The sequence below is a fragment of the Cavia porcellus genome, unplaced genomic scaffold, assembly GCF_034190915.1.
Source record: "Cavia porcellus strain 051 isolate PalLab524CR breed Dunkin Hartley unplaced genomic scaffold, mCavPor4.1 scaffold_1, whole genome shotgun sequence".
Lineage (NCBI taxonomy): Eukaryota > Metazoa > Chordata > Mammalia > Rodentia > Caviidae > Cavia > Cavia porcellus.
The window spans coordinates 195,625,980-195,639,601 of record NW_026947484.1 but is presented as its reverse complement, the minus strand read 5'-3'; the positions used below and the strand labels follow the sequence as shown (position 1 = coordinate 195,639,601).

The window sequence follows — 13,622 nt, the reverse complement described above, 5'->3', positions numbered from 1 at the left end:
ACCAGGATTTGAGGAACAGTAGCAGAGAGGCTTTTGTAGGTAAAGGAATACAACTTGGGATCAAGTCTAGGAGTAAGAAGATCTGGAACCACTTAAGTAAATAGCAGGTTCCCTCCCCCCATTATATAAACTGAGGGAGTTGGTGGGACCCAAAATGTGCAGCACCATGTGGGAGTGAAAAGGGAGGAATAGTCTTTAAAAAGAAATCAGAGGATATTGTTAACAGTGTATCAGTGTTTAAAATGCACATTGCTCATAATGCTCTGTTTAGATGGGTTATTGCTCCAGTTGGTCTACTTGTACTACATCTGAGGACACAGACAGCTATCCTGAAAATAGCAGGATACAGTATGAGAATCATCCTTAATTTCTTATTAACATAATCTGAAGCCCGGTATAACGTATACTGTTTTATCATGATTGATCTTAGTTGAATCTGGTTTGTTAGATTGCTGTTTTGTATTGATAGATTTTATTAAAATCTGTTATGATTAATAGTATCCAGTCTGAGAGTATAGGCAAATGCACTGAAGATTACAGGATTCACTAGGATACCCACTCTGATTTGATTATTACCCGCTTTTGAAGTTTTACAATGTCTACAATGTTTTGTTTCTATTAATATTGTTATGTACTGCTGTATTCAATTATACAATGCCTGAGTATATGGACAATTCTATTGAAGATAACAAGAGAAATCACAGTAGCCATTGTGGATCACCTTGTACTGTGGTTTTATATGACTTTTTCATTTCATGTTTTTATAGGTATTTGTTTTGTTTTGTCTTCTATGCTTTGTTTTTCCCTCTAATACAGAAAGGATAGAAATACATGTAGAGACCCATTCAAGTGTAGACTCTATAAATGGTTTATGAGAACTGAGTATATAGTGCATGATGAAAAGAACAACTATTTTGAAGAAAAAGAGACACAACAGTACCCAGTGCCGATTCCATAGTGTCATGACGTGTAATCCAGCAATACTATTATTCTTTGTTCAGAGAGATTTTAGCCTGTTTTGTTTTGTATAATTTCAACATACATGAAGATATGGACAGCTGTTTTGAAGAGACACTATGACAGCCATTGTTGAATTCCCTTTTGTCTGGTCTTGAAGACCTAAAATGCTTTCCTTATCCTGTTCATATCTGTTCTAAACTATGTTGTTTCATGTGAATTCTCTATATATGAAGATATGAAAAACTATTCAGAAGAAAACAAGAGACAATAATGATAGGTAGTCAAGATCTCTGATTGTCTTGCTTTGAAATTTACACTCATATTGCTTTCCTATGTTCTGTTTTGTTCTGGTTTGATGTGTTTAATTTTACCCTCTTTAAAACTAAAAAAAAAAGTTTTACACAAATATGCTTAGATTATCAAGGGAGTCATTGTTCATGATTATGATTTCACAAGTATACAATGCATAGTGTCCAGAAATAGGTCTTCACCTAGCCCCACATAAGGTGGCCTCATTGTAGGATCATTCTCACAGTTATCCAGTTATGTAATGTGAATCTGAAATGTTTCCAAAGGCTATGAGTTAAAGATTATTTCCCAGCATTTGGTGTTTGAAAAATTGTGAAGTAGAGGATGATCAAATCAGGCACTTTTCTACTGCTTTCTCAAACAGCAGAGAATCTTGTGCCAACACAGTAGTCTGTCCCCAACCCACCATTTACATCAACATGTGAACTCTTCCAGCCTCAGATAAGGGTTGCTGATAGCTCTAAGGCCCGCACATTGATGAGCTTACAGAAGCAAAATTGATGGCTTTGTGAAGGGTAAAAGATGCTTGGTCAGAGAGATGGCATGAACCCTTATAGCTGTACAACAGGACAGAAAGCTCAGCTGGAGCCCTATAGAAGGTGAGCACAGTCATGGGGGATTGTTGAATAGGAAATCAAGGTGAGATCAAGAGAATCCTTTTGGAAGATTAAAATTGGTAGAATAGATACAGACAGCAAAATATAGTCTCTCTACAACCAGGAACTGAAATACCTGGAAAACAATTTGGTGAAAAGAAAGAAGTACAACACTGGGAATTGGGATGAAAATGATAGGAAAACTAGAAACTAGAGAAAAGCTTGAGAAAAGGAATTCCATGTGGAAAGAAAAACACAAAATAATCTGGAAAGCTGATCCCGGGTGAAGAGTAGGGGAGCCAGTCCTGATCACACACATTAAGCCTAGGAAGGGTTGCAGACTCAGAAAAAACTACACACATGGCCAGCAGAGCTACTTCCAAGAAAAACTCCTAGCAGGAGCAAACTGAAAAAAAAGAATGAAGTTTTATTCTGAAGGTGACTCCTCCTACAAGGTAGGCTAAATCTGTATAAGAAATACAGTGCACTGTCCAATATATTTGATAATATTTAATCAGGAGTCCTTAGGGGGAAGGTGTTAATTATTTAAGACTGAACTACAGAACAACTCCAGAACTTATTCAGTGGACACTTACTGTATGTGAAGCAATTACTGGGACCAGTTTTAGATAAATTATTTCTTTCTGAGGAAAAAACAGTATCCACTGTACTCAGGATTATTGCTTATCAAGTTGACATTACTTGATAACATGGCAACTTGAGAAGATTATGTGATATGTGGAACTGATCAGTAAACATTTTCAATCATAATAATAAAAAATCCCCCAAATCCTAATTTCAAATCATTATATCCTTAAACTATAGAGTTGTCTTTTATTACAAAGATAAGGAATACATCAGAGATAGGGAATATGTCAGAATAGAACTTAAGGCTTCACTGTAACCTCCATGAGCTACCCCTATCCTAGCCAACTTTTCTTCCTATCCCCAGATAGTTGTAGTAAATGCAGATGGATACCTGCCCATGATGCTAGTGACACAAAACCAGTTGTTTTGGTTCATTTATGGTTAACTTTTCCATTGATCATCTGGACTGCATCTCTGTCATGGACAGAAGTTGTGCTCTAAAATATGCCTTATTCAAATACTTTTTATTTCTTCTTCTTGCTTAATTGCTCTAATTGATAAAATGTTGAGTGTTGCATTGTATTTTTTTGATTTTAATGCGATTGCTTTCAATTTTTCCCATTTAATATATCGTTGGCAGTATTTCATAAATGTCTTATTATTTGAAGGTAAGGTTCTGCTAAACAAAATTTTGTCATGGTTTTTGTCATTAATGAATATTGGCTTTTGTTGAAGGATTTTTCTGTATCTATTGAAATAATCTTGTAATTTTATCCTTACATGTATTTATGTGATACATTATATTTATTGATTTACATATTTTGATCCATCCTTACATTAACAGCAATAATCATGATGTTTGATCTTTGATGATCTTATTCTATGGACAAGTTTGGGGGTGTACATTCCATTCACAATTACTGATCTCAAAGGACGAGTTCTGTAGCTTCAAATGCTTTATGGTATGGTATCTCCAATGCTGAATCTCTTTATAGTTTGAGGAACTTGAACAAATTCATTGGCTCCTTTTCTATGACATGTCATTTATTTTGGATTTGTGGTTATGCAGTAAGTGAAGTACATGACATTCCTATAATCCAGTATATATGAAACTTTTTTCATGAAAGTCTGCTACATGACTAACTTACTAATTGGGATCATTTTCAATTGACTTTAACTAGTATATTGCTTTAAGTCTAGCTTTTTGACTTTTAATATCTGGTTTATACTTTCCCAGACAGAATCGGTGCACAATCACATTGTTCAGGTTTCACAAAAGTAGAACTTGAGATAACGGTTTATATTGGTAAATTTTTTGGTGCACTCTTTGAATGTATTAATTTGGAAAAGGTTCTCAGGATTGCAAGTGTTTTAAACAAAGTTTTGGTCCTACCTAGTGACTATCTAGAGAAAAAGTCCACCATGTGCACTGATTACTAGTGTTAGTCCTACAGCAGAAAAAGTGGTAGATCATGATTCCCAATCATATTGGTTTGAAGCCATATAATGTTTTCACTCATTAATTGGAATGGTTTTAATTTGGGTTGTTCGATTTTATTGTCTGTGATAGTACGAATAGCTACTTTGAAGAAAATAATACATTATAATAGCTAGTGCTGATTTAATATCATCCTGTTTTGAAGTCCCATCAAGCTGTTGTTCATCTGTTTTCATTGGTATTAACATGTTGTATCTTATATTTTACTATATGTGATAGTATAAACAAAATCTTTATAGGAAAAGAGATAATATAGAAACCATTGTTCGTTTTCTGTTAGCTGGTTCTAAATACCCTGTAATTCTTTCATTCTCTTGAATGGCTTCACACTGTCTTGATATGTTTGATGATATAGTATATGAAGTTATACTCAAATAATTCAAGAAAAGAGACACTATGGTGACTACTATTATGTCAGCTTATCTGGTGGTTAAACACAATGATGCTTAAATTGTTTGGTTCTGACCTGTGTTGTTCTGTTACTATGTCCTCTTTTATCTCAATCTCCCCCCTTTTTAAATTAATTTATTTATTATTTTTTTAATTAAGGGAAAACTAAATTTAAAAATAGAGGGATATATTGTAGTAACTTTTTTGTTTTCCTATTAACCTGATTTGAACCCTAGTATTGCTCTCCCCACCTTGTTCTGTCTGATTTTAATATATCCTGTTTTGTTTGATAGTATCAAGTTTGAGGGTATAGGCATGATCCATCCTGTGGATTGGTGCGTGGGCCTCGCCTGGAGAGGGGACAGAGACGAAGGGCTGGGCAAGAGAAAAGAGAGATGGAGACAGGTTGAGATTCCAATCGAGTCTCATTTATTTAGGAAGTATACATGGCTTATATAGAGTCAAAGGGGACGTGGCCTTACAGGATGGGCCAGCTTGGATCTTCTCATATGCAGTGGGCCTATCAGATAAGCAGGAAGTCATACGTAGGCACATAGCTAAGCGAACATGGTGTCAACAAGAGGGGATTATGGGAGAAGTAGGCTAAAGTGGGAAGTTGCTCATGTCATGCGCACTGTAGGCAAGGAGAGGATCATGGGAAATGTAGGCTGACACACAAAATGCCCTCAGGTGGGAGGGGCAGAGCAGCAGCAGCCATTCTGAGCCACTCCCTACATAGGCAACCACTTTGAAGGCAATAAGATTTACTATGATGCCCATTATGGTTTGATTATTATCTTCTTTGAAGTCCAGTAAGGTCTCCAGTGTAGGTTTTATTGGTCTTGTTCTGTACTGTTTTGTTCAATTCTATTATAACTGGTGATATAGGCATCTCTTTTTAAGATAGCAAGAGACATAATGGTAGCCATTTTTGATCACCTGGTATTCTATTTTTGCATCATGTACTATGTCCATCCTTCTGTTCTAACTGACTCTGTTTTGTTTTGTCACATTTGGTTTTATTCTCTTCAAAAAAAAGTAATAAGAACTGTGGGAGTAATAAAACCCAAAAAGTGTAATGTTATTGTAAAAAACAGAGGAAAAGAAAGTGGTCTAAAGGATATAACTGCATTTATATTTAAGTGTGTAGGTTAGAAAACCATATTACTGAGCTTTGGTTGGATCATTGAACAGAACTGTCTGCAATCTCACTGTATGAATGTCCACTTTGTATGCTTTAATTTTGTAATTTTGGACAACTGTTTCTAAGATGACAATATGTAATCTATTAACTAGTGATTTCTTACTGTATTTTTTCTTAAAATTCTTTATTACTTGTACCCTTTTACTGCTTTTTTTTAAAAGAAATAAATCAGACACAAAGTTTGCAAAAAAAGAAACAATTAGTAGGACAATTTGCTGGTGAAATACATTTTTTCTGAGGCAGTTACATCATACACCGTATTCTGGGACATCATCAATAAATTGGCTTTATGAGATATTCTTTCAGTATTGTGAATAATGTCTTTTAGCAACAGCAAGTAAAAACAACAAAACAACACCCAGAATAAAGGCAAATTTATTTATTTTGACAAGCATTGAGCAGAACCATTATCAGCATGTCAGGTCCTGATCTCTGGTGATCTAGGGCTTATATGAATAAGCAAGCAGGACATACAGAGGCAGAATGGTTTTTCAGCTGGGGATTAGTTTATAAAATATGCATCACAGTGACCAGCCATTTATAGGAGAGTGAAGCAACAAGAACTGGAACAGGAACTATGTCACGGGCAACTAAGAAACTCAAGTATACCTCCTGGGACAGCACTCCCTGCTACATTTTCAGTGGTCCATTCTTTTAAGGAAATAAAGGGTAGCTTATATTTAAAATTGAATAATTGGCTGTAATAGAGTGGCTTTCCATGTTTGCATATTTCTGATGAGATTTCCTACATGATTGAAACACTCTACCTTCTTACTATACTTTTATTGTAAAATATCCTTCTCAAATCATTTTAATATTTTTCTGACGTTTCCAATGTAAAATGGCATTTACCTAATTTCTGTTTCACTTATTGTGAATTTCAGACTCATGTCCCATATTATGAACAAAATATTTTTTCTCATGAGCTGTACATTTTACCTATTTCCTTTAAGCTGAATGTTTTATAACTTATTAATAATATTTCTATATGATTGAAGTGGATTTTTAATTGAAGCAGATGTTTTGGAGCTTTTGTGTAGGGGTATACTTTATTTTAAAGGGTGTGTCTTTTGTGTGTGCTTCTAGCATTTAGTTTGTGAATTATTTTAATATTATTCAGGATTTTATCTCATGTCTATGATAAATAGATCTTAATAACCAAATATCTAGTTTTCTCAATTTAAAAAATTGTGGTCTTATGATTAGTAACTGAGATATAAAACACCTGAAATGGGAAAAATTCAAATCAGCAACAACATGAGACTGTCTATTCTTTTTACCCTTGTTAAAACACTCTTGAAACTTTTGCCATCAGAATCAGGTAAAAGAAAGAAATAAAAGAAATCTATATAAGAAATGAATTCAAACTATCTTTTTTGCAGATGACATGATTTTTTAACATAGAAGTTCCAAAAATCTCCACTAATAGAATCTTAGAAATCATGAAAAAGCAGAAAATAACAGGATATCATGTTAGCTCACAAAATCAGCCACATTTCTGTACATCAACAATGAACACACTGAGAAAGAAATCAGGAAGGTAATTCCATTCACAGAAGCTTGAAAATGCTAATAAAAAGAAATTAACCAATCAAAAAAGAAAGCCATCTATAATGAAAACTATAGTAATCAAAAAAATTAAAGAGTATATAAGAAGTAGCAAAACATTTTTCCTTGATAGGCAGAAATAATATTTTCAGAATAAATATTTTCACTATACATAGATTTAATGCAATTCCAATAAATAAACCAACACTATCCGTTAGTGAATAAGACAATCTTGCAATTTATATGGAAACCAAAGTAACCCCATATATATAAATCAAGCCTGAGCAACAACCACAAAGCAGGAAGCACTACAACTCCACATTTCAGATAATAAACCAAAACTACAATGATAAAAATGTGATATGGCACTAAAATAGAAATACTGCATAAACAGAATCAAGAATGCAGGGGATAACCCCATGTAGCTTTAACCATTTTATCTTAGACTTGGGACCTAAACCTAATGTTAAAGAAAATATACCTTGTTTAATAAATGGAGCTGGGGAAGCTGATTAACTCATGTACAGAAAAATTAATCTATCCTCATGCTACTCACAGTAAAATGAAAAATATATCAGATTCCTACATCAAAAAGCCAAAACATTGAATATTTAGGAAGACTGAAATAAGTAAAACTCTTGAAGTCATTGTTAAAAACAAACACTTTCTGAGCAGAAGTCTAACCACACAATAAATAATACCAAGTACAATAAATGAAACTATATCAGGCATAATGATTCTGCACACTGGAGGAAATAACCGTGAGTGTGAAGGGACAATTTTTGGAGTAGGAAATTTTTTTCTAGATAATCTTTGGGTAGAGGAGAAACCTCTAGGTTATGTAAAGTCTAAAGACCAGACACCGAAATATAAAAGACTTAATAAAAATGGGCAATGGATATGTACAGGCACTTCTCAAAAGAAGTATTACAAGTATTCAATAAGTTAAAATCAGAATTAATTTATTTTTGGATAGAATTCATTATTTCTGGAGTAACAAACCAATAATAATGCTGGAAGTTCTGTGGGGAAAAAATGTATCCTTCACTGTTGGTTGCAATGTAGACTGGTATAGCCACTGTGGAAATCAGTGTAGAGATGCCTAAAAAACTAGGATTACTGGTCTCATTTGATCCAGGTACTCCCCTTCTTGGTATGTTCTTGAAACATTTAAAAATAGTACACCACTGCGATATATATGCACCCAGGTTTATAGCACCACAGTTTGTAATTGATGAATCTTAGAAACAGTCCAAATGCCCATCAACAAAGAAAAGGATAAAAAGATATATATTTTTTAACAATGGAGTAGTATTCCACCACAAAGAAGGATAAATGAGAGGTTTCTAAGTAAATGGATGCAACTTGAGAACATACTCTTAAGTGAAATAAATTTGACTTATGTTTGCAAATGTTGCATGGTGTCCTTGGTATGAGAAATTGAAAAAGTAAATAAATACTAAAATGTATAATATACAGTGAAATGGGGAGAAATTTTTCAAAAGGAAAGTGTAACCAGGGATGAGGTGAAGGAAAGAAAGAAAAGGAAAAAAAATAAAATAAAAAGGGTAAAATTGAAACAATGCTTTGTCAATAGGGAGAAGAGAGTTTAAAGGGAGGAGAGAAGATTGGGGGAGGGGAGGGAATCAAAATACATCATGTACAATTACAGATTCCCTATGGTGAATATCATCAGTAAGTATGTCTAATATGTACCAATAAACTTAATTTTAAAAATTAGAATTATGCTTCTAAATTATTAATTACATAAAGATTCATGTTTGTAGCTAAAGGGTGACACTGGAACTTGTTATAGAAACACATAATACGTGAAACATTTTTAGGGCTCATGAAATGTGGATGAACAGAAAAAAATGTTGAGAAAAAAGTCATGTAAACACATCCCCAAGGGTCAGAAAATTAGCCTTCCTGAATTCCTCACTTCTACAGAGAAGATCTTTAAAGATCCGCACTTCTGGGAGCAGAATGATAGTGAAATAGTTGGTGTAATGAGGAGCTCTGGATATTGACGCCCTAGGAATTGACTTGCTGGAGAAGTCAGCCTGTGGCCACTTCCCTCTGCAGCCCTGCCCCAAGCAGTAGGCAACATTTATGTTTCTTCCCAAAGATGACCTTTGTTGACCAGAAGCACGGTAACTCATTAAGCCTACATGTCCTTCTGGAGAGCACATCTCTGTTTGCAATACATAGGTGAGATATCAAACAACTGTTTTAGGCCAGTTAACAAAATCCCATACTTAATGCTTTGGAAGTAAGGTCATATTTGATTGATGTATCTAATTCATTTATTATTTATTTAACTTTAGCTGTTACATATTTTACAACATAACTATGCCAACTGAATAGTGGTATTATTGACGTTTTCTTCCTCATTTTTAGCTTGACCATCATTTCTAAAGGTAGCTTCAGCTCAGAAACATTGTCTTAGGATTTTCACTTATGATGCTAAGAATGCTTTTTTTTCTTTATTTTCCTCAGTTTTCTTGGTTAATTGATACTTTTTGAAAATGAGTAGTTCCATATATAGTGGTATGTGACAACACAAAAGTAAACAAAAAGTCATGTGAATACAAATGTTCCAAGTGGTGTTTTCTGTGCTGGATATATTTGATCTATTTGTTGCTCAACACCTCCATATTATTACCAGGTCTATATAAAGTAAGTGAAAAATGTATTTGGTGAAATCATGTAATGTTGTGGTTGGTACACATATAAAATGAAAAATGATTTCTGTCATCCAGCTAACATCTGTCACATTGGTGCTGTTGTGTAAACATGAGATCTGGGTTCACATCCTTGAAGATTTTCCTTATTCAGAAAGCAAGTGTGAAGACCTGGGTCACATTCAGCACACGTACATAAGTCAGGATTGCACTGAATGATAAATGATGCTATAGCTTTTTTCTCTCTTTGATGACAGAGACCATTGCAGTACCATGACAATCCCAATAAGATTATCTTCTAGATGACTTATAATTCTGTGTTTTCTTGTAAGTTTCTGTTTTCTGAATATAATCAAATATTCTTTTTTTCATTTTTTGAAGTCATTGTGTGTCACTTTCATTAATCTGTTTTGAAATGATATGCCACATCTCAAATTAAGCAATAGATTAGGCTGAGAAAAAATGATATAGATAAACAATACCAGCTTATTCTAATATTAATTGCCAGAGGGTATGGTATGGAGTTTGCAGAAGAGTCTTATGAACTTCAAACTCCTTTTGCTCTTTCTGCTCTTATTGCTATGATCTACTGAATAGCTTTCAAAATCATGCTGCAACAAAGCTTATAGAGATGGACATATCTGGGAAGAAGGAAGATGCTAGAGGAAAATATTAAGATCAGTAAATGATAAGCTTTGAATTATCAGTTAATAATAATAATCCTGTCCATATTGTTACCAGGTAGTGTAGGTAATCGTCTTTTGTAAGATGGAAATAATATAAGACTAAGCCCAAAGATAAAATGAAATGAAAACTTATCAAGAAAAAGAAACATATCTGTGTGCTCCACATACAGAGTCCAGAACAAAGGAGATATTTGAGTCTTATCACATCTTCAAAGCCTATCATTAGTCGTTAAATTCTTTTACAATTTCAATGGATTGGATTTTAATTACTTGTGTGAGATAATCCAGTTTTCCCAGGAAGCCTGCTGCCGTATCTTAAGAAGTATAGCTACAAGCCACATTGGTAAAGCATCCACTTTCTTTTTCACATTACTATACAGAACTATACCTTCCTGCTTGTTTCTTGCCAACTGGGTACTTCAAAGTCTTTCCAGCTCTCTGCAACAGTATCCTGAAACATTAATAGTGATTGATCTAAAGAGCTAGCTAAGGAGTCAACACAGCTGAGTTCAAATGTAGATGTGCCAAGTAGTGTTTAGCTCATAACAACAATATAACCTCACTCTACCTAAAGATTTGCTTAGGCAAGTGGGGATGATAGCAAGAAATCACATGTGTGTAATTTTACACAACCTTCTGGTGTTCAAAGGTAAGTCAAATTTAGGGAATCAACTTTTTAAAAAAACAGAATTCATAACTTGGCTCTCATCTTTGATTTGCTTAATCTGTGGATTTATACTCTGTTTTACTGCCACTACCTAGCACAAGGAATGAAACAAAATTGATGTGCAATAAAAATATGTTTCAATAAAAGGAATGGAGAAAAACAGGGTGCATGAAGATGGATGGAGGCAGCAAATATCAGAGGGAAATATTTACATTTTTATTTGAGTTCAAATTAACCATGAGAAAACTGAGTCACTGAATGCATTTGAACCCTGAATGCACTCTACATCCAGGATATATCGAGATCATTCAGAGGGTTTATTGAAGCACGCACTGCCGCCACCAGTTTATGGTGAATACATTTGGACATGGGACAAAGAACTTGTATTTTCACATGTTGCCAAATGGTGCTGCTGATGGTGTTAACATGTTATTTCTTTCCATATTTCCACCAGATGCAATGTAGAAGCCAGAAACATAACAAATGTTGCAAATTTTTTTCTTCTTGGAATAACAGATGATCCAACTCTGCATCTGCCCGTCTTCAGCCTCTTCCTGTCCATATACCTGGTCACCATCCTGGGGAACCTGCTCATCATTCTGGCCATCAGCTCTACCACCCACCTTCAAACCCCCATGTACTTCTTTCTCTCTAACCTGTCTTTCACTGATATCTGTTTAAGCACAACAACAATTCCAAAGATGCTGGTGAACATCCAAGCACAGGACCAGAGCATCACATATTCAGGATGCCTTACTCAGGCTTGTTTTGTTTTGTTCTTTGCTGGTTTGGAGAATTGTCTTCTTGCAGCAATGGCTTATGATCGCTACGTGGCCATTTGTCACCCCTTGAAATATACAGTCATCATGAATCCCCGCCTCTGTGCTCTGCTGGTTCTACTTTCCTTACCCATTAGTACTGTGAATGCCCTCCTTCTTGTTCTGATGGTGCTGCATCTGTCCTTTTGCACAGATCTGGAAGTCCCCCTCTTCTTCTGTGAACTTGCTCAAATCATCAAACTTGCCTGTTCTGACACCCTCATCAATAACATCCTCACATATGTGGCAGCTTTCATATTTGGTGGTGTTCCTTTATCCGGAATCATTTTCTCTTATGCTCAAATAATCTCATCCGTTTTGAGGATTCCATCAGGCAAAGCAAGGTATAAAGCCTTTTCAACCTGTGGATCTCACCTAACAATTGTCTTTTTGTTCTATGGGACAGGACTGGGTGTCTACGTTAGTTCTGCAGTTACTGACTCCTCCAGAAAAACTGCTATGGCTTCCGTGATGTATTCTGTGGTCCCCCAAATAACTAACCCCTTTATTTACAGTCTGAGGAACAGAGAAATGAAAGAAGCGCTAAAGAAGTTCTTCAAAAGGGTGTCTTTGGTTCTGTGATATGTCATTTGCTGTTGACAGAGTAAGTTACAGTGACAGAAATACCAGTGTGTTAGAATGTCTGGCTCTCCCATCACCAAGTTCATCAAAATCACCACATAATGATATAAAGACTAAATACATTTTAACTTTGTATTTTGAGCAATTTACTTTTCTTGTAGCCATTTGTGATATTTCAAAAACAACTTCACTTTCTAAAGTCAGTTTTCTTTCTCACATTATGGAATAAGATCCCAAGTCATGGGTTTTAGTGTTAACTGACTATAAAAATATATTTAATAACCACATGTCAATTGATCTTATTTGTGTGGCACAGTTTAACAATTCAATACCTGTACACAAAATGCAGTGATTAGATTAGGATAATTGGTACATCCACCAACTCAAATATTTACTCTTGCTATGATCCTCCATGGTAGATTAGAGTTAGCAGCACTAATAAGATGACCAGAGGATGCTGAAAAGAATCTGTGTATACTCAGAAATGAGGGAAAGTAAAAACTCTATGCCTAGAAAAGGGACTTGAAAGTGAAACCCGTCAGAAGATAACAAGTATAAAGAGGGTTAGAGAAAAAGGCAGGGGTTGCTTCTTATTCCTGCAACCTTGAAACAATATCTAATGATTGCTGTGGTGGCATATATACTACAATTAGAACTGTATGTAATGCTCTGAGGGACAAAATGAAGCAAAGTGATGCTGTGTAAGATTGGCATTGATTTATGTGTGTTGATTGTGTTTGTTTTATATCTTTTGCAGAAACTGTTAGTTATGATAATCTTTGGGTGGCATTTTTGGGTCTTTTATGTACTCAATTATGTCACCAGCAAATAAGAATATCTTGACTTTTTCCTTTTCTTTGTGTCTATTTTATTTTTTTCCTAGAGAGTTTTGGATAAAGTTTTGATCTGTATTGAATAGTAGTGACACGAGGGGGAAATCTTTTCTTGTTCCTGAATTTAGGTGAAAGATATTATATTTTCCCTATTTAGTATAATAGTGGCATATGTTTGTCATAAGCGTCCTTGATCAGACTTGAGATATGGTCATTCTATACCCACTATTTCTTCAAGGAATTTGTGCTAGGTTTTGTC

The 13,622-nt window shown here is 34.7% G+C and overlaps 1 protein-coding gene across 1 annotated transcript; it reads left to right on the top strand.

Moving 5' to 3' along the window:
• Positions 1–1,791: 1,791 nt before the first annotated feature.
• LOC100717932 (olfactory receptor 7G2-like) lies at positions 1,792–12,530 on the top strand. Its single transcript, XM_003470667.1, has 2 exons — positions 1,792–1,868; positions 11,585–12,530. The coding sequence occupies exons 1-2, from the start codon at positions 1,792–1,794 to the stop codon at positions 12,528–12,530; spliced, it is 1,023 nt and encodes a 340-aa protein (XP_003470715.1).
• Positions 12,531–13,622: the final 1,092 nt, after the last annotated feature.

Bases quoted from the DNA above. Each gene is read 5' to 3' on its own strand.
- LOC100717932 (XM_003470667.1), top strand. From the start codon at position 1,792: ATGCTTGGTCAGAGAGATGGCATGAACCCTTATAGCTGTACAACAGGA. The intron at 1,869-11,584 runs GTGAGCACAGTC...TATTTCCACCAG, and splicing joins CAGCTGGAGCCCTATAGAAG to ATGCAATGTAGAAGCCAGAA.